This window comes from Malania oleifera, chromosome 13 (assembly GCF_029873635.1).
Source record: "Malania oleifera isolate guangnan ecotype guangnan chromosome 13, ASM2987363v1, whole genome shotgun sequence".
Classification (NCBI taxonomy): Eukaryota; Viridiplantae; Streptophyta; class Magnoliopsida; order Santalales; family Ximeniaceae; genus Malania; species Malania oleifera.
In genome coordinates, this window is record NC_080429.1 from 3,666,494 (window position 1) to 3,688,454 (window position 21,961).

The window sequence follows — 21,961 nt, forward strand, 5'->3', positions numbered from 1 at the left end:
CATTAATTTTATTTATATCGGTTATGGGTGGATTAATGGGTACAGGTTAAAATTGTCGTCCTAGCAACAACTGTATGCATCATATGTGAAGAGAAAAGGGAAAAAGAATTACAGCTTATCACAAATCAACAAAGTATGGAATTTAGATTGGTGATGGCTACAAAATAGTGAGACTGAAGAAAATCAACCAAAATAATGAAAAATGAAGCTTGGCACCAAAAATGGCTCTCAACCCAACAATTTGGATAGAGTTCGAAGAATCATTTTTCCTGCAGTAAGTCATTATCGCACCTTCTCTTTTCCATTCCAATTTTTCCAGCAGCCAAATGGAATCAATCATTGAGAACAATATCCATCCCAATCTAATTCCTTCAAATTAAGCTCCTCCACCCAGAATGGATCAAGCAGGATTACCAACACAGAAGACCCAGGCCAGGCCCACATTGCAGTGAGTGACCAAAGCATTATAACTTTGGAGGATCTGTATGGTGGGCCGGATCAAAATGTTTTAGTGAAATGGCCATCTGCGCCACAATAACCTCACAATTGATGCATAACAAATATATCATTTTAAAAAAGGGGAAAAAACATCTTTGATCAAAGCTAGACAAGGGAAGAAAGGAAGAAGACATCACTTACAATCATAGCTGCGGTTATTATGCAGGTGTCATTGACTAAAACTAGTTTGTGTAATTGCATAACCATAGGCTGCCATTTTGTGCAGCAAGGACATGAAAAAATCAAAAGGATCAAAGAAGTCGAAACCTATTGATAGAATATGGAATTGTTGAAGACAAAATTGTAGAATAAATCTCAAATCTAATAACCAAGAAGCTCTTCTCTGTTCTAAAATAAGACCCATCTTTGCATGAGATTAACCCCCAAAACAACCTTTTGTTAAACCAACTTCGACAAGTTCTGTGCACCACTCAGTCATGCCAAGAAGGTAAAGAAGGTCCCCAGGATGGGGTTCGGGTGATAGTGCGGGCTGCGGGAGAGCCTCTCATGAGATCAAGTATTCAAACCTTCCCGGGTTCATTTTCGCCCTTGAACTCTTGAATTTACCCTCCTTTTGGAATTATGGGATCAACTTCAAAGGGCGCAAGATTAGTCACGTGAACCGTAAAATGGACACGTGGATACCCGATGCATAATCCAAAAAAAACAAAAGGTAAAGTAGGCTTCATACTTATTTCTACAACGAGCTTATAAGCAGAATCACCTTTTTTTTTCTTTTCTTTCTTTTTAATGGATTGAACCCTGAAACTTGGGAGACTACAAAGGCCTTGCCATCACTGGGCCAATCCCTGCTGTCGGCTACACATGATTTCAAGAGATCTGCCCAAGGAATAACTATTTTATATTATCCAAAAAAGAAGGGGTGTCTTCGGTGTGCGCGCGCCCACATTACTCTTTTCGGTGGAAGTTGAGGGGTGGAGGTTGGAAGAAAATAAATATGTAAATAAATCTACACACTTCTTGTAAGACATACATTGGACCACAAAGAAAGATCTCCACTGTAGGATCAAAAGATTCCGTCACAATTACTCAAATTTGGACATCATCCAAAAATGGATGAGATCCATTATCAAAGTTAAATCCAGCAAAACAATCCCAAAATACACGGCGAGCTTCAAATCCAACAGCAACGATCCCATATGTTTCTAAACAAAAGAAAAGGAATTCCATATTTGAGCAAAGGCGAACTGCCATATTATATCTCAATTTTGGATGAAATCAGAGCATTGTGTGACCACCTCTTTACACCAAATTAAAAAATGCTAACCACCGCAACACTAAATTTTTCTAAGCATGGCATGCAGTGAATTATCCACAATTGCTGTCTCAACTGAGAAGGTCACTGACGGTGCAAGCGTGTGCATGTTTGTAGCATTCATTGGCTAATCAATTTTGGATTCTTGGAAAAGAAGATGCCCAAAAGTAAGCTTACATAGGTGGTCTTTCTTAGACTGTTCACAAGCAAGGAAAGAAGAAAAAGGTTATCTGGCTTTGAACTTAACATCCCAGAAGTCTAGCTCCCAAACAAAAGTAAATGCCCTTTCGACTGAAAATGTAGATGAGCTAAACTACACACCAAAAATATCATTGAACCAAGCATAAATAGAAAGGAGGTGCCGCCTCTTTTATCAAAAAAATAAAATAAAATTGAACCAAGCATAAAAGCATAAATGTATAACCATCGCAATTCAAATTATAAAGGCTATGAAAGTAAAGAGGTAATGTAGATCCAAGCATAAGTGTGTAAATATAAGCATTCCAATGCATATTACAAAGGCTATGAACTTGAAGAAGTATTGTTGATCCAAGCACAAGTACAAAAATGCATGAAAGTAAGCTGCTGTCACATTTTGTTCCCCCTCCAAAAAAAAAAATTTACAATCCTCAATTTCATTAAAATTTTTGTCTACGAACAGCTTTTAAGATGTAAAATTCTGTGTGCGAAGTGTCAATCACGGAATCAGCCCACAAAACAACCAAAGCCTTGGTGCAAAGATTTCTGCAGAGACAATTATGGATGATCCTAAACATCCTATAGTTTGATAATTTAACTTTCTTCACTGTGTTTGATTTACAAAAGATTGATCAAAATTTAAAAATTTCTGCTTTCCTCAAGTTATACTGGCCTCACTATGTCAAAGGAATTTCACATCTCACATGTGATGGGTTCCCCCACATGAACTCATAAAGTGTGCTTAATAAATATTTACCCCAAATAGAATCGCCAAAAAGGTTTTAATGCATCATCCAAACTGATACAACTTGGACTGACAGCATACATTTGGCTGCCACCATTGGTGTAGTCCATGAGCTTCTCTAAAATCCGGTGTAGGACTGAGGTTAGTTGTCAGGTGCGCAGAAGGAAGGAGATGCAATGGTTCAGAATCCTTGCCCAATGCACTTAAGAACAAGCTCCCTATAGAATTCTGAGTAGCAAGCCTCTCAATAACCCCAGCTCCGATCTCCCCCATCTTCCTTCTATGCTCGAAGTATCCAATATACTCTGAGCAAATGTGATCTGCTGGATTCACAAACAAATAGGGGACCCAAGCAGATATGACTACAAATTGACCATCTTGCTGAGACCTCTGCAGGTGACCATTTACAGCCACAGCCAGCCCTGCTGTGAATACACTGGTCGTAAGGCGGATCCCATGTTTCAATTTTTGATCTTTTATCCATTCTATAGGGGCAGAAGCAAATGGCGGATTGAAGAGGTAAGTCTCAAGAGTGCATCCAGCCTTTGCCATGTTCTTTCCAGCCAGCAATGCCATGGCTGAGCCCAGAGAATGTCCGGCTAACCAGATATTTGCAGCTCCAACAACAGCAACCATGTTTTGGATAGCTTGCATAGCCAGCTGAAAGCGGGAGCTCAGGTGAAGTTTGTTACGGATGAACTTGAGATCTAACTTGAGATCTTGTGGCATAGAGTCTGGTTTGGGAAGAGTTCCTCGAAAGGCAATAACATATCTTGGGGCATCTGGGGCTGAATAGTTATTGCAGTAGGGAGATGGAAATTTGTATTCATATATGGCACCAAAGATGGAACAATCAGTGTCATCAACAAGCACACGATTTAAATGGAAGTGCAAGAAGTCCCACCAGGCGGGAGCAAGAGCTAGAGGCCCTTGGCGTTTCTCTTGGCGATCTCGTTCTAGAATATACACCCCCTGAACCAACGATGCAGCAACAGATCTTCGGTGATATGTGTCATTCCTGTAAGAATGAAACACGGCATATGACTTCTCAAACTCATTTGTTCGATAAACACAAACTTTGAGAACCAAAACAATAATTCTTTGTGCAAGTGATGCCAAGCAAAATAGGCCAATGGGACACATTTTGGGATAAAACTTTGTCAGCTTTATGACTCTTTTCTCACTCATCAAATCCCAGTCTCAAACACCACAAGAAATACAGGGTAGTTCAAAGTGACTAAGTCACTAAATAATGGCACAATCCAAATTCAGAGGCGGACTTCAAAAGAAAATAAGAAAGGGGTCTATTTTCATTTCAGAATGCTAAATCTAGAGATTAAATTATTAGTCAAAAGTGGAGAACTACTGCATTATAATATTTTCACTCATTATTAATATTCTATTTCACAAAAAGAAAATCTCTTCTAGATTTAGAAACACTCCCAACATCTTCCCCTAAATGTACAAGTGTCATCAAGTTTTTTTTTTTTCTTTTTTATCACCAATATATCTACATGAGCTTACCCTATCATTTCAAAATTTATAGGATGCTCCATTGCATGATCCTGCTCCAGTTCTATGAACCAACACATTCCCCCTTCTAGGTAAGACTGGTTGAAACTATTAGTACAGGTTCAATATCTGATATTTTTCTTTGTAGAAAATATATCTGATATTTTAAATTTAACCGCTGGAGTTCAACCTAAAAAATGAAGAGGGGGGGGGGGGGGGGACTTCCTCCTGAGATTTTGACTTAATGTTCCGTTTTGTTTTAAATTATACTCCATATGTTGAGTGTTTTAATCAAACAGTGTTTTATGAATTATGACCAATAATTATAATGTCAGTCAGACATCACCTTATGACAATGGTGGTCTCAACTCTCAAACCAATTGCATATGCTCTGAATCTTACAGTTGATTAATGATGATAGTTAACACATCAACACTGGATACAATGGAAGTTCTTGAATATAAAGTAAACCGCAGGAAAAGGGGGGAGGGGGAGGGGGAGATGCAAACAGAATATGTAAAAAATGGCCTTACCAGTCAATGGCAGTGAGGTGTAGTGGTCCAGAAATGCTGAAAATCTCCCTCTCGGTGCCCATTAGCCTTTATGGTCTTCTTTGTTCTCTTCCTAATGAAGAAAATAAAGTGAATAGCAGTCCAGACAAACAAATAACAACAACAACAACAACAACAAAACCAAGCCTTAGTCCCACTAAGTGGGGTCGGCTATATGAATCATTTTCTGCCAATTTATGCGGTCATGGACCATTTCTTTTGATAGATTCAAAGACATTAAATCCTTACTCACTATCTTCTCCCAAGTTATTTTAGATCTACCCCTACCCCTTCTACTGCCCCCCACAGTAACTAAGTCACTCTTCCTCACATGTGCACTATAAGGCCTACATTGCAAGTGTCCATATCATCTAAGTCGTCCTTCCCTTATCTTATCTTCTATAGGAGTTACACCTAACTTACCACGAATATGTTCATTCCTTAATTTATCTTTTAATGTTATACCACTCATCCATCTAAGCATCCTCATCTCGGCAACTTTTACTTTTTGGATATTATGTTTCTTATAACTGTCCTATAAAACTTCCCTTTCAATTTTAAGGGTATTCTACGATCACATAGAACACTTGACGAACTTCTCCATTTTACCCAACCTGCTTTAACTCTATGCATTACATCATCTTCAATTTCTCCTTCAGCTTGCATAATAGATCCAAAGTATCGAAATCTACAAGTGCTATTTATTTCTTCATCATCAAGTTTAACTTTGTCTCCAATATTCCTCCTATCATTATTAAAATTACATTTCATATATTCTGTTTTATTTCTACTTATCTTAAAGCCTCTAGATTTCAAAGCTTCTCTCCATTATTCTAACTCAGCCTCTACTCCATCCCTAGATTCGTCAATTAATACAATATCATTTGCAAACAACATACACCATGCAACCTCCTTTTGAATACTCTTAGTCAATTGGTCCATCCAAGACAAACAAATGTTCAACATTATTTGATATATACAGTTCAAAACCTCAAAATTTTCAATGTAGACAATATAAAGCAATAAATTGTTCCAAATTTTGGAAATCTACTCAGGAAGGTTTTTTTTTTTATTTCCATTGTGGGGAAAAAGAGGGGGGGGGGGGATGGAATACATCATTAGTTGCCTTGGAGAAAAGATATGCTGAATTTCTCAATTACCATTGTTTATCATCCAAAACAATGTGGATAGGCACAGGATCCTGTTTCCCTATGTAGTAAAAATTAAGATTCCTCTAAAGTCTGCTATTTTATCAATCTCTTATACTCAGTTTAAAGAAGTGAAAAAACTAGAAAAGACAAACCACCAAGCTGATCAAGGTGTTCTAATGAATGCAAATTGAGGGGAAGTTTTAAAACAGCACAAGCAACTCAAAGGTCGTTTTGTATCACTGTCAAGAATTATAGAAACATAAACCAAGCAATTCAGGGGTCATTTGGTGTCGTTGTCAAAAATTACAGAAATGGAAACCAAAAATGAAAATCAAAACCAGAAACTGAAACTAGAAATCAATAATTTGTTTGGTTAATATTTATAAAATTAAAAAAAATCAAAAAATTAATTTAAAAAATGCTCATTTTCATCTTTAAATCAAATAATACTATAAAAATATGTTCAAAATAATAAAATTGCAAAATAATACACATTAAAAAATACATTAATACAAATAAAATTATTATAATTATTTTACTTAATTGTTATACTTTCGAAATTTACTTTACAATGAAAATTTTATTGGGCATGACAATATAAAAATAGTAAAAATATTTTTTAATTGACTTAATTTTTTATTTTGAAATTTATGTGCTTTCATTTTATTTATAATTAAATTCACATGATCATTTGATTTTTATTTTTATTTTAAAGTGTATAAAATGAATGATTTAATCCAAAGAACTATTTTTGAATATTAAATTTCTAACAAGTTGTAAAAACAATGAAAATCATAAAATCTAATTTTCAATTTTGTCGCAAACAACTGAATGCTGACCATAGTACGCCATATTTATCAGTCATCGTCAGCCAAAGCAATTAGCCAACAGATTTTTCTAAAAAGAAACACAAAAGCAGAATCAGAATCTAAAAAACAAGAAAATTTCTTACAACAAAAAGGGCAGTTCATAATGCAAGGTGACTATGCCTAAACAGAATCATTAAAAAGTTGGCAAACAAGAACACAAAGAGAAAAAAGAAAAAGAATTGAAGTTTTATACGTGCCATACCAGATACAAAGCATTGCCATATTCTTCAAGAAGAGAGGGAGGAAAACAAAAGTTTCGCCAGCAGCAATATCAGCGGCCGGTTGTTTCCATTTTTTTTTCCCCCTCATTTTATAATTTATAAATGTTCAAAACTCAAACCTCGAATATATAATAATATAAAACCAAACACCCAATAAGATCCTCTATATGCATGAATAATCCAAATGCGTAAGCAATATTTACCTTTTTCTTGTTCTGGGCGCATTCCTAGAAAACGAGGAAGAAAATGAGAAGGGAAAAAGAGGAAGAAGAAGAAGAAGAAGAAGAAGAAGAGGGGAAGAACAGGCCACCGCCGCTACCCGAATTCCCCAAATTCTAGGGGCTGCTCCCATTTGGCCGCGCTACGAACAGCAAATTTGAGCTGGGTTCGGAAATTGGAAACGATTCTGCTGTTTGTTTTCTCTTTTTCCGCTTTTGCGCTAATTAAAGAAAGTTTGTATCGTGCTGCTTTTCCAAAAATAATATTTTACAATAAAAAAAAGAAATAAAACTACTATTTTTGAGCAATTTCTAAATAATGAAACATAATTCAAGAAAATAAATAGACAACCATACCATCATGCCCAATGATACTAGTTTCTAAGTATTTTTCTTAATTTTATTTATACATGATTGAATTTATTGTCACACTCTTAAAAGACATTTCAGTGATCAAAGTTTGAGATATACTAGAAGCATTAAATTCAAAGTAATTGAATTAAATAAAGTCTAAATAAGCATATATATGTATATGCACACCTGTGTGCCTCTCAAATTATACTTTGATCTATTTATTTAGTTGGTCCAACCAATTTAATAACTTTACAAAACTTATAAATTTTAAAAGGGCTTTAGGACTAACTACAATCATGTGCAATCACAAACAATCTTTTATCTTTTATTTATTTTATTTTTTTGAAAAAAGAGGACGACACCTCCTATCTTTATTAAAAAACCCTTCACTTATGGTAGAAGAATACCATGATTCCAACCTTGAAACTTGGGGAAAACAAACCCCAAGAATCTAAAATTGACTTAACCAACTTATTCAAAATTAATAAACTAATGACCAACAACCAAATAAATAAATAAGAACTAAACAACTATAAGTGGAAAACAAATAAAATTCCGAAAGAACTCGAGGAATAAACCAACCACTCCAACATTCACAAACACCAGCACAAAACATCACAAGCACAAGGAAGGAAATCCCAACAAATCTAATCGAATTATTCCCCTAACTTGCTGTGGAAGCTCATCCTGGAAATTATATGATTGAGATATACCAAATTTACCATGTTTGGCATAGAAATCCGTTGATTCACCTCCCTGTAGACATGTTCCACTTTGTAATGTATGTCTCTCTATTAGTTTTGGTGTATTCCCAAGAGGGGGGCGAATTGGAATTTTAAAATTTATTTCTAGGTTAAACCAAATGTTAGCAGTAGTTCAAACCTAGGATCTTTTTATGCAATTTCAACTACGCAGATAAATAAAATGTGTGGAAATTAAATCATGCGCATCATTTACACAACATACATGTGCAGGGATATAAATTGCGCAAATATAAACAGACACACAAAATGTTATCAAAGTTCGGCCAACTGTGTCTACGTCCCCGCCTTGGCTACACCAGCACAAGGATTTCACTACGGCTCACTTAACGGGTGAAGCGGTACCATTTGCAATTAAGTCAATTAGCAGGACTGACCTCAAACCAAACACACCTTAACAGGATGGTGCACCTAACTTTCCTAACCAAATCTAAGTCAATCCGGACTATTCCATAGGGCTGGTCTTCCTCTTCAAGCCCACGCTTGGAATACAAAAAATGATATAAAATTTTGTACACGGAAATACGCTTCTTCACAAACATCTATGTACCACTATGCACAATATAATCAATGCATATCAATATGTATGAACTATAAGCTCGGTACTCTACGCGTGCAATCAACACTCAAAGTTATGTCTATAAACAATCAAACACAAGAGTGTTCTAACAAGTTATTTCTTTGAAACTAGATATAACAAATCCCAATACTAGATTATGGTTTCAAAGATGTTGATCAAATATTCAAACGGACTCAAAATATTTTCCTTCAATGAAATAAGCACAAGAGTAGTTTGAAGTATATAGCTTGTAAAAATATTTTACACACAATATTATTGCTATAGGAATCTTTGCAATGACAATGGAAAGATCCTCAAGCTACTGAGTTTTTCCCAACACTAGATTTATCAAATTAAATCTGTAGGATAACTCTTGCTTAACTCCCCAAAATCAATAACAATCAATCAAGTAAAATAGTGGGACTATCTAGCAATATCAAATAATAAATAAACACTCACAAAGTAAGATTTCTCAAAGGAATGAAAGTATTTGAGTGTTATGGGGTTGGAATGACCAAATAAGGTTTAGAAAATTTGAGAAAATTTTTTGCTAATCCTATTTGCTAATCACCCCTAATCTTGACAAATGAACCCCTATATATAGAGAAAGGGTAAATTATGAATGTTGGGGACACATAGGGTATTCTTAAATTTGTTTTAAAATGTTTAGCAAAATTAACTTTGTTTAAAATATTTTTAACCCCGGTAAATAATTTGCAACCTAACAGGTTTCAGGTGGCTGAACTTTAGTTCAATCGCCCGAATAGAATCAGCTTAAAAATCCATTTTTAATGGTTCGGGTGCCCGAGTTCAAGCTCGGTTGGCTGAACAAAAGTTAGAATGTTTCTTTCTGCAATTCGGGTGCCCGAAACTAAGTTTGGTTAACCGAATTGACAAGTTCAGTCACTCGAGGCCTTTTTGAACACAAAGGTTCGAGCACTCGGGTTAGTGAAAAGTGCTCTGGCACTTGTTCAGTCGCCTGTGGACAGTAGGTTCACCTCTAGTTCGATCGCCCGAAGTCAGGTCAAACCGCTTACTTCCCAGTGGTTTCAGTCGCCCGACCTCTCACAATTATGCCTATTATGTTCAATTTCATTTTAAATTGATTCCCTGTTTGTGAATGTGAATAGGGACTGTGTTGTGCATATTTGTAGGGACCTAAGGTCTTTTCTATGGTCATTTTGAGATAGTCCCAAAAATTCGGTGTCAATCGACTGAAGGTCTTAAGCTTATAGATCCTACATACATGATGTGCAGATTATTACAAACCTTTTCTTAATTAAAATTACAGACCCAAATAGAAAATACAATGAATAAATATGTCGGGTCTTCGCTTCTCTTCAAGTCGCCACATGCCATCAATATGATCCAGTTAGTATGATTTTGTACACAAATTTGAAAGCTATCAAATACAAAGAGTATTTGTCATTATCAAAATCGGGAATGACCTATAAGGTCAACACTCTCAAAGCTAACACAAGTTCTTCTCACAAATCCTATAAGTTCCAAGCCGAACACTTCCAAGAATTAATCCACTAAACCAACAAAGCAAAGTAATAGGCAATCTCCACTTGATCAAATTCGAGATCTTTACACAGATTAATCCCTATAATAATCGCTTTCAATTCTGTCATATTATTGGTTCCATAACCCAGTAATGAGGAAAAGACCGCTTTAAATAATCCTCTTTCATCTCTTATCACGCCTACACCACCACAATTACCTGGGTTACCTTTACAGCTTCCATCCACATTCAACTCAACCCAACCTATCCCAGATCTACACAATCTGACTACATGAGGAAGATGAACCCTCACATTTTTTACTTGAATATCCAAAGCACAAAGGACTGCAATATCCATGTAAAAAGTAGGTGCACATTTAGTTAACTTGTCTGAAATGGATCTCAGCCAATATTTAATATCAAGTCACACGGTTCTCACCGAATCTTAGATTGATTCCATCCTGGCTCTACGTTGATGAGTCTAGAGTCTCCAAATGATGAGACTAGGTATGAGACCTATCAAAATTCCTAACTGTGAGGCCCGTCTTGCACAACTAAATCAGAAATTGATTCTAGCTTTCCATGTATTCGTTGTCATACAACTAACACTCAACGCCATTGCTACTTGTTTCCATACCTCCTGAGCAAAAGAACTCGTGCAAAACACATGGTCTAGAGATTCAATCTTGGCATTTGAACAACAATCACACCGAGAGGTCATATAAACACCTATGTTGGCTTTTTTAAGTCTGATCTCCATTTTGATGTTGACAAACATAAGCGGTTCTTATGTGTGCTTTTAAGTGCGTGAACAAATATAACTCAGGTCACGCATAAAATCAAGAGGACATGGATGCCATGACACGACTCAAAGCTCATATCTGGCGTATTTCATAGAGTTAAAGAGTAAAGGAGAAAGAAGAAGACATTTGTGTGTTTACTTGTATATGCATTTATTTTTATATCTTTGGTCTATAATAATGAATGCATCTGCATGATGTATTTGAGTGCTCAGAACAACTGTAGATAGACCCTAGGGACCAGTACATCTCACCAAAAATATTTTTCTAAATAGACTAAAATCATACAAAGTTTTTGGAATAACTTTAGGATCATAATCGAGGCTAAACAAAGTTTACAAAATGCCAAATTTTTTCGGTCGACTCTCAAAGACCTTAGACTGGCCATAGGACACTCACACACGCACATACATATATGGTTATATGGAAAAGGCAATCGTATAAGTGAAAAGAATTGAAATGCACTAGATATGCATGTTCGGTCAACCAAACCTCTCAAGCATATTTTCACCCTGTCGACCGAACCGATGCCAGGTCAACAATTTGACCACTGCCTAGTCGATCGAACTTACCCAGTTCATTCTTACCCGATCGATCGAACTCCTTAGGAGTCAACTGTTTGACCTTACAGTCCACCGTGCCCAGATTGCATGCCAGCGCCCTGGTCGACCAAGTTCCCACGTGTGAGAACTCAACCGTCCGGTTGACCAAACTAGTTAGTTCAAATTGACCCGGTCGACTGAACCGCACTAAATAGAAAAATCGCCCTGGAACCTCCATGTCCGGTTGACCAAACTCAGCATAACTCGGTCGACCGAAGGAACTGAACTTCCTTCGATCAATCGATGCTCTCAGGATGGAATTTTTTAAAAGTTTTAAAATGTCATTAAAATTTAATTAATCTTTTCCAAAATATCGAGCATATCCCCAACGGTCCAAATTTTAAGAAAATCTATAAATACCCCCTCATAACTCCAGATTAACAACTTTGATTAATCCAAATTTTTTCTCTAATCCATTGTTAATCAAAGTTCCCCCAAAATATTTTTTATTGTTTAAATCATTATTTTAAGGCCAATTTTTTATACAAAACTCTCCAACTCTCTTCCACTCTTTCATTTCAAAATTACTCTTGAAGAGAGCATATTTATTTTTGGGCATTTATCTTTACATACCTACTCTCACTTATCCGTTATTTTTGAAAATCTTTTTGGGAGTATAGCTTTGGTTTCTCCTGATTATTTCTTTGATAAATATTTTTGGGAGAAAATTGTTTGTTGCACAAATATTTGCTTGAGTTTAACTCTTAGATTCTCCAAGTATTTCTCATTTGCATAAATTTTTGTTAGAAAACACAGTACTCATTTTTCATACACATTTTATTTGTGCAAAAATCATTGAAAGAGCAAAACCCTAGGTTCTCCAATATTATTATTGAAATATCTTTTTAGAGAAAACATTTTATTAGGATTTTAATATAGTTAAGCACCCTTACTCCCCTGAGCATTATTTCATATCATTGGAGTGCATATTTTTATTGAGCTTATTGTGTACATTTCTGTTTGTGTTTTTCATAAGCATTCTCATGTACAAAAATGGTTTTAATGTACTGGTTGGGTTCAACTCATTAATTGAACTGGAGAGTCTCAGCCCCGTAAGTGAGACCGATTCAGTTCAGCCCAAGAATTGAACTGGGGAGTTTCGACCCCGCAAGTGAGACTAGTTCAGTCCAACCTAGTAATTGAGCTGGGGTTTTCCTCACCCCGTAAGGAGAGGATGTAAAAGGCTTCTGCTCCGCTCAATTAAGTGAGTAGGTATAGTGGAATCTTTGGGGGTATGCCCAAGGCAGGGACGTAGGCAGTATTGGTCAAACCTCGTTAACAAATCTGTGTGTCATTCTCACTCTATCTTATTTAAATTCATGCACTTAAATTTCAATATGTGTATGCTTGTACATGTTTTGTTATAACCATCTTGCATGCACACAGAACTAATTTAAACGAGATATGCAGCACACGTTTATGTATGCACACACTGATAGCTTAATCGTTGTACGTACACGTTTTCAATATTGAATGGGATATGAACTGTGGTGAATCGGTGTAATTGTTTAAATTAACAAAATATATTTTAAAACCCAATTCATCCCCCACCCCCCCCCCCCTCTTGGGATCATACCAATTCCAACAACCTACTTCTTGAATATGAGTATCAACCGAAAGACAAGAGAACCAAGACTTCCACATACAAATTGACACCCGTTTTGGCAACATAGGATGCCAAATCCATTTTGAAACAAAGAATTCCTCTTTACGCTCCCTTATAATTTCCTAAGCACTTGTCGTAGCAAATTTCCCATCTGTTGAAGGTTCCCAAATTACTGTATCTGAATCCTCCTTGCAAGAAATAGCAGAGTTCATTACTTCCTCAACCTGTTCTTCACCCAACAAATCCACTAATAAATCAACATTCCACCCCTCTCTATCCCAACAATCTCGTGTTAGCACAAAAGGGACCAGAGGCTAACCATCGATCAAACCAGAAAGAGGCCGACCCTTCTTTAATTTGAACACGAACATGCTCTAATACTTCAGGTATCACACGAGCAATCGATCTCCAAAGTCTGATTGCTTTATCTGGCTTTATTTCTCTCAAGTGGTGTCTATTATTTAAATACTTGGCTTTAAAGAATTGAGTCAACAGATTATCCATAGTTAACAATCTCTATACAAACTTCATATGCAACGATTTTTTTTACTTCCTCAAAATCCCTAATACCCAAACCACCCTCACAAACAGGCTTGCATATATTAGGCTAGGAACACCATTTCCTTTTTCTTTTATCATTTACTCCACTCCAAAAAAAATTCGATAACATAGAATTTAACTTTATGAAGACAATATTAGGAATATCAATTACTGCCAATTGATGAACCGTCATTAATGAAAATACATGCTTAATTAAAACTAAGCGGCCCCCTTGAGATAAAAGTTTAAATTTCCAACCCGCTATCTTTTTCCTCAATTTAGCAACTAGAGGCTCTAAACTACGGGCCGTAAGATGACTCGATACCAAAGGAACACCCAAGTATGTAGCAATGAACCCTCCTTCCGCAAAGTCAGTCATCCTTAACAAGGATTGCTTCCGAGCATAAGCAATTCTCTTTGACAAAAAAAAAATACTTGACTTGTATTTATTTATCCTTTGGCTAGACCAATCCTCATATTTCTTAAGAGTCTTGATAAGCATTCAAATGGAACTTCTCTTGCCATTAGCAAAAATAAGAATGTCATCCGCATAGAGTAGGTGAGATACCAAAGGCACCCCATAAGGATGATAGCAAGCCCCTATCTTATTCTCCATAAAATTTTTCTTTAGAAGCCGAGAAAGAACTTCTTGTAAAATAATAAACAGACAATAAGATAGAGGATCTCCTTGGCAAAGCCCTTGAGAAGGTTTAAATAAACCTTTATAAGTGTCATTCATCATAATGGAGAACCAAGGAGAGGAAACACATTCCGCTACTAAACCACAAAATCTCTGGGAGAATCCAAAGCTTTTTAGAACCTAGTTTAAAAAATCTCAATCAACCCTATCATAAGCCTTAACCATGTTTACTTTGATCATTACATTTCCACCATTAGACTTCTAATGCAGAGAATGAACCACTTTTTGTGCCAATATAATATTTTCAAATATACTTCTACTGGGAATGAAAGCTCTTTGCTCCAAAGAAATCAATGTAGACAATAAACCTGTCATCCTTGCAACAATAATTTTTGAAAAAAATTTGTAGATAACACTACAAAGACTATTAGGCCCGAACTTGTCAAAACTCTGGAGATTCTAAACTTTTGGGATTAGAACAATGTAAGATGCAGAATAAAATCTAGGAAGAGGAGACCCAGCAAAAAAATCTCTAGCTGCATCGATCACCTCTTCTTTTACAATATCCCAACAATCATGGAAAAAATTCGAACCAAAACCATCCGAACCTGGGCTACTATTTCTAGGGATAGAAAAAATAGGATCCCTTACCTCCACCTCTAACGAAGCATGACAAAGAGCAATATTCTCCTCTTCAGAAACCATAGGAGATATAATATCATCAAGGTAAGTTGTTCGATTGGTTCATGCACCTATTAAGAAAGTTTGAAAATACCTTATTGCACCCTCATGAATAGCCTCCATAGAATCCAACACTTCTCCATTCGGAAGCTTCAATGAATGAATCATAACCTTCTTCCTCTTTTGGTTCACAAATGCATGAAAGAACTTTGTTTTATTATCCCCCGCCTCCAACCACTTTTTTTGACTAGCTGAGAAATACAAATCTCCTCCCTTTTTTCCCAAGCTTCCAACTCAAATTTAGAAAGGAAGAAATCTTCCTCAATTTCTGATGAATACCCTTCCTAAAGCGGAGCCTCTAGAACCTCCATACTTTCCTCCAGTTTTTTAATGTTCTGATGCACATATCCAAATACCTACTTGTTTCAATTTTGGATTGTAACTTTCATATGTTTCAATTTAGCAGCAAGTCTAACTAAACTTGTGCCATGGGATTCCTCCCTCCAGGCTTCCTCCACGCAAGCATATTCTGATACTTGAAGGGAGAAGGACCATACCGCTGCAAATTTCTATGAAACCGAATAATCAATGGGTTATGACCTAAAATCCTCCTATTTCCATTGTAGTGACCCGAAAGTAATATTATTTTAATAATAAAGAGGGAGAAAAATGGAAATAGGAACAGAAGGAGATAGTAGACTTCATTGACGACATCACATTTTGGAGAATACAATAATTTCAAGAAATTGCTAGAATTCATCGATGAATACAAAGGTTCGTCGACTAGTGCATATGGGAATTCGTCGACGAATACAGGGGTTCATCGACGAGAAAATACTGAGAGACGGATTTGGGCTAATCTAAATTTTGTCAACGAATACAGGGTTTCGTCGAAGAATTTACTGAAGGATTCGTCGACGAGGTGATGTGTCCCGTCGACGAATCTGGCCCTATAAATAAAGCAAACTCATATTTTTATTCAGATTTTAGTCTTCTCTCTCTCTCTCTCTCTCTCTCTCTCTCTCTCTCTCTCTCTCTCTACATCTCTCTCTCACTTTTCTCTTCATTTTCGGGCCTATTCCTCGCTGGATCAAAGTTCTGAAGCCACCACGATGCTCTTGGGGAAGTTCTCTGCAAGTCTACCGGAGTGGATCGTCGATGGGGCTAAGTTGGAAATCATCCCAAATCCAAGGTAAGGTTTTCTACTCAATATTTGGATTTTTGGCAGTTGTAGAAAGTGTTATACGCCTAGAAATATTGAACTTTAGTTCTGGGGAATGTTTTTTTCAGGGTGTTGAGTTGGGTGCCCTACGGGTGCGGGGCGGATTTTCTTAGGGGCTTTTCAGGATTCAGGTAAGGGGATAAACTAAGCTAGTTCTTTTGAGAAAATGTATATATATAGCATTTGATTTCAGGAAAGTAAATATGTTTACATATATATGATTTATATTTGGGAAAATACTGTTGAAAATGATGGTATGTTGAATATGTGAAAAATCTGTTAGTGTGGCATGAGTATAAAATGTTACAAAATACTGTTTTCTAGAATAGGATTATGATACGGATTTTTATAATGGGAAAAATTGGCGTACGGGCTAAGATTTTTATATATGTTTGTTGGCGTATGGGTCGTGCTATGATATGTTTGCCGGTGTACGGGCCATGCTATGATGTGATTTGCCAGCGTACAGGCTGTGCTATGATATATTTGCCGGCATACGGGTCGTGCTATGATGTGATTTGCCAGCGTACGGGATATGCTATGATATGTTTGCCGGCGTACGGGCCATGATATAATGTAATTTGCCAGCGTACAGGCTGTGCTATGATTTTCCAGCGTACAGGCCGAGCTATGATAAAATGTGTAATACCGGCGTACGAGCTGATGATTTTCATGATATACATATATATATATATATATATATATATATGCAAAATGATATGATTGATCTGATAATTAATGATATGAGATATCCATGTATCACAGTTTTAATATATGTTATATGATATCAGAACCTGGTTGGCTTGGTCTAGGCTAGCACTTGCATGGTACCATTGCTACGTGTCCATGGTCTTCATGATCATGATATCTGTGTTAACGCCGTTGTACGGAGTGGTGTGAGATTGGATGGTCGATGTGATTTTTAAGAAGTGTGTGATCGCCTCTGGTGTACGGCCTAGGTCAGGCAAACCCATTGGACTTACAAACTATACTTTTGACTTGACAGTGGTTGGCCAACCATTGTCAGATCCCGCCTTCGGGCCACATAACCCAGTCATGTGGGGGTAATACATGACAACAGTCAACTAACCTACTAGGAATGTTTTTGTATTATACTTTATGAGATGAGATATGTTTATGAAAATGCGGTATGTTCTGCCATGTCTTGATAATATATATGTTTTTCCCAGATTTGACAAACAATTACTGAATATATTCTGTATGGTGTATGCATAACACGAAATACTCATGTTGCCACACACTGGTATTAGTTTATTTCACTTACTGAGAGGTGTCTCACCCCTAAATTTTATAAACTTTTCAGAAGCCCCAGATAAAAGAGCGGGAAAAGCCCCGCTGATCTAGTGTTGTTTATCTACCCTTTCTGAAGGGTAAGTTTTTATAGGGACAGTTAGATTTCGTGGGAAATGTCCCTAGATCTTATTTTTGAGATGTATATACTGGATTACAGTGGATATAGTGACTCTGGTATTTTTGTAATGAGATGGATGTTTCATGTTTATAATACTGTGATTATATGTTTCCTATTGCTTAAGCTTCCGTTTTGTGTTCTGATGTATCCCTGGTACCCACGGGTCCAGGTGGACTATGATCTACTAAGCTGGAATATGTGATATTGATTTTGTTATTATTATGGATAAAAAATGTAGAAATTAAGCAGGTCATCACATCCATACTCAAAATAATTATTTGGCAAAGATTGAAGAAGAGTTGAATTATAGAAGACCCTATCCAGTTTTGCCCAACTCTGAGAATTTCCACTTTGACCATTACACCAAGACATGTTGCTGCCATTAACAACCAAAAACATAAGACCACAGTTGTCCAAGCAAGTATTAAATTCCTCCATAGCTGATAACTGCCTCATATAACCACCAATACAATCCGAATCTGAACGAATGATATTAAAATCTCCCACCACTAACCAAGAGAAATCATCCCTCTTTACAAACTCCAAATCATTCCAAAGTTCTCGGCGATCTGTTTGATGACATTTAGTGTAAACAAATGAAGCCAAGAAATTTTGGTCCACATAATTAAAAATACCTGAAATAACTTGATCAGACATATGTTGTAACTCAAAGTGCACTTCCTCTTCCCAAAACATCCAAAGTTTCCCCCCACAGATGCATTCGCCCAAAAATTCCAAAAATTTAGAAAGCCAACCCATTACGACATCAAACTTTCATCAGAAAATGGCTCTTAAAGAACCAAAATAGAATGTGAAAATTTCCTCATTAACTTTTGTAAATGGCTTTCAGATGTGCCTAAACCCCGCACGTTCCACACTAGAATCAAAAGAGTGAAAACCTGTTTGCTATTGTATTTGCATTCAATTTTAATTGGTATGTAATAATTTATATGGTCTATAATAATGCATCTGCATGCATGATAGGATTTAATGCTCAACAAGACCGTAGATTGACCATAGGGAACTGAATGACCTTAGGGCATCCTTCAGTCGACCTTCGACGCTAGATTATCATGTGAATAAAGCCAACTTCATAAGAATAATAGGACCAAAATGCACAAAGTTGGCATGTTTGGTCGATCGAGCCCCAACACTCTGAGCACTTCGGTTGACCGAACCTCCCCAGGGTTAATGATTTAACGCTTCAGTCAACCAAACTCAAAATAGGCAGCAACACCCTGGTCGACTAAGCTGACACATAGGGGGATCCCAATGCCCTAGTCGACCAAACTTATAGTACAAAAAGGGCCTAGTTGACCGAACACCCATGTTCAATCAACTGAACCCAATTCATTCGACCGAACCTCGGAGGTTCTGAAATCACCTTATGATTGGTATACCATCTTCGTAGTTCAAATTCATCCCGATCGACCAAACTGAACACCCCGGTCGACCTAACCTCTCGGGTTGCTCAATTTTACCGAGGTTAATTAGGATTAAAAGAGGGTTAATTTTATTAAACTCTTTTTGTAACGACCCAGAAAATATTGATATTCAAATATTAAAGAAAGAGGAAAATGGAAACAAAAACAGAAGGAGGCAGTAGTCTTCATCGAGGGGTGCACAAGGAAACTTGTCGATGAATACAGGGCTTCGTCGATGAGTACATAAGGAAATTCGTTGACAAAGACAGGGCATCGTTGAGGAGAAAATACCGAGAGGGGGTATGGAGCAGCCTGAATTTCATCGACGAATATAGGGACTCGTTGATAAATTTAATGAAAGACTCGCCGACAAGTTGACGTGTCTCGTCAACGAATCTGGCAGTATAAATGGAAGGAAACCGAGATATTTCATTATTTCCAGCGCCTGTCTCCTCTCTCTCTCTCTCTCTCTCTCTCTCTCTCTCTCTCTCTCTCTCTCTCTCTCTCTCTCTCTCTCTCTCTCTCTCTACGACTCTCCCTCACTTCTCTCTTCGTTTTTCGGGCTCGTTTCTCGTCGGATTGAAGATTTGAAATTACCACGACGCTCCTGGCGAGATTCTCTGCAAGTCTGCTAGAGATAATCGCTGGAAAAGTTGAGTTGGATTTCGTCCCAATCTCAGGGTAAGGCATTTTATTCAATATTTGTCCTTTCCCCAGTTATAAGAAATGTTGTAGATAAGAAAATATTAATATTTTGTTCTAGGAGATTGTGTTTTCAGGATGTTGGGCTAGGAACCCTGCGGGTATAAAGCCAAAATTGTTAAGGGGCTATTCAAAGTTAAGGTAAGGGAAATATGATATGCTAGGAGTTTTAATAAAGTTAACAATGATTTTATAGATGTATATTTATGCCAATTTATTATACAATTTTTATTAAATATAAGTTTAAATGATTGTGTGGCCTAAGTGATTCTCATGAGATGAAGCAATTTATATAGCTTAAATAATATATATATATATATATATATATATATATATCATACTATACGAAATGCATGGAAGAAGACAGTATGTACAGTTTATATGGTTCTTCTCAGTATGCGAAATTATACAGAATATACAGATGTAGATATATATATTTATATATTTACAGAGATTATACAGAGAATGTACATGCATTTATAGTTTTATAAGAATAGTTTCTTGAAACAGAAATGTACACACACACACACACACACACACACACACACACACACATATATATATATATATACATATACATGTATACAGTATTATTCAGATCAGTATTTATACCACAACTTTATACAGAATAGTATATACAAAATTTAGTATGTCATGTTTCCTATTACCGTAATATACAGACAGAGATACAAAGGTAGCATCAAGATGCTACAGATGCAGTATACAGTTTTACAGTACATAAAGATAACGTTATGGTAATTTTGGAACATGGCGAAAACAGTAAAGGAATATATATGTATATATGTATATAGTATCAGATCCCTGTGGAAAGATTATAGACAGACACAGTACAGATACAGTTTATAGAGCACGGTACCATTGTTATATACAGATAGAGTGTATATATGTATATAGTATCAGATCCCTGTGGAAAGATTATAGACAGACACAGTACAGATACAGTTTATAGAGCACGGTACCATTGTTATATACAGATAGAGTGTAACCACATATCTCATATAGTATGTGGATACCGTCTAACCGAGCTCAAAGAGGATGCAGCTCCCCAGCACGCTGGGTAGAGGGAGCCGATTAGACAAGGTAGCAGCCAATCCCGCGCCTAGGAGAGAATGCAGTTTGGCCGGGCTGAGGTAGTGTAGAGTGTATTGACTTATCTGGAGGGCCGACCAGATAGAGTCCCGCCTACGGGTCGCACAACCCTATCATAAGGGGTCAAATCATGACGTACAGAGTCCCAGGGATAAAAGCATAGTTTTATATATATATATATATATATATATATATGTTTACTGTTTTATAGTATACGATGAGTATAGTATGATATTACCAGTATGAAAAGTAGAAAATCAGACGATACAGTATATTTTAAATTGTGAAAGAAAGATATGTTTTACAGATGATTTATTACATTGCAGTTCAGTTGTTATTTTTAAAAGTATTCATAACTTAGCTGCCACACACTAGTAATAGCATATTTCCACTTACTGAGCGTCGACTCACCCCATTATCCTAACATTTTTCAGGTGAACCAGTTAGGCGAGCAGATCAGGCTCGCGGATAGAAAGAGTGGTTGATCACCCTGGTATAGGGTGAGTTTTTGACAAAACTGGGTATATTTTTGAGTAGATGATGATAGAAGGGCATTTTTGTATGGCTATGGTTTTAGATACTGGATTCTGGTGTTGTTTTGTATATATATGTAAACAGTTATATGATTTGTGTTTCCGCTGCTTAAGTATGAATGTAAAAGCACAGTTATATTTACATAGATAATAATAATAATAATAATAATAATAATAATAATAATAATAATAATAATAATAATAAATGAAAAGAAATTTTGAGGTCGTGACACTTTTATAATTATTTTAATA

The 21,961-nt window shown here is 36.4% G+C and overlaps 1 protein-coding gene across 1 annotated transcript; it reads right to left on the reverse strand.

The window, feature by feature from the left end:
• Positions 1-2,537: 2,537 nt before the first annotated feature.
• LOC131146207 (GDSL esterase/lipase At4g10955-like) lies at positions 2,538-7,451 on the reverse strand. Its single transcript, XM_058095623.1, has 3 exons — positions 7,225-7,451; positions 4,763-4,853; positions 2,538-3,735 (listed from the first exon to the last, which is right to left on the reverse strand). The coding sequence occupies exons 2-3, from the start codon at positions 4,822-4,824 to the stop codon at positions 2,763-2,765; spliced, it is 1,035 nt and encodes a 344-aa protein (XP_057951606.1). The 5' UTR covers positions 4,825-4,853; positions 7,225-7,451; the 3' UTR covers positions 2,538-2,762.
• Positions 7,452-21,961: the final 14,510 nt, after the last annotated feature.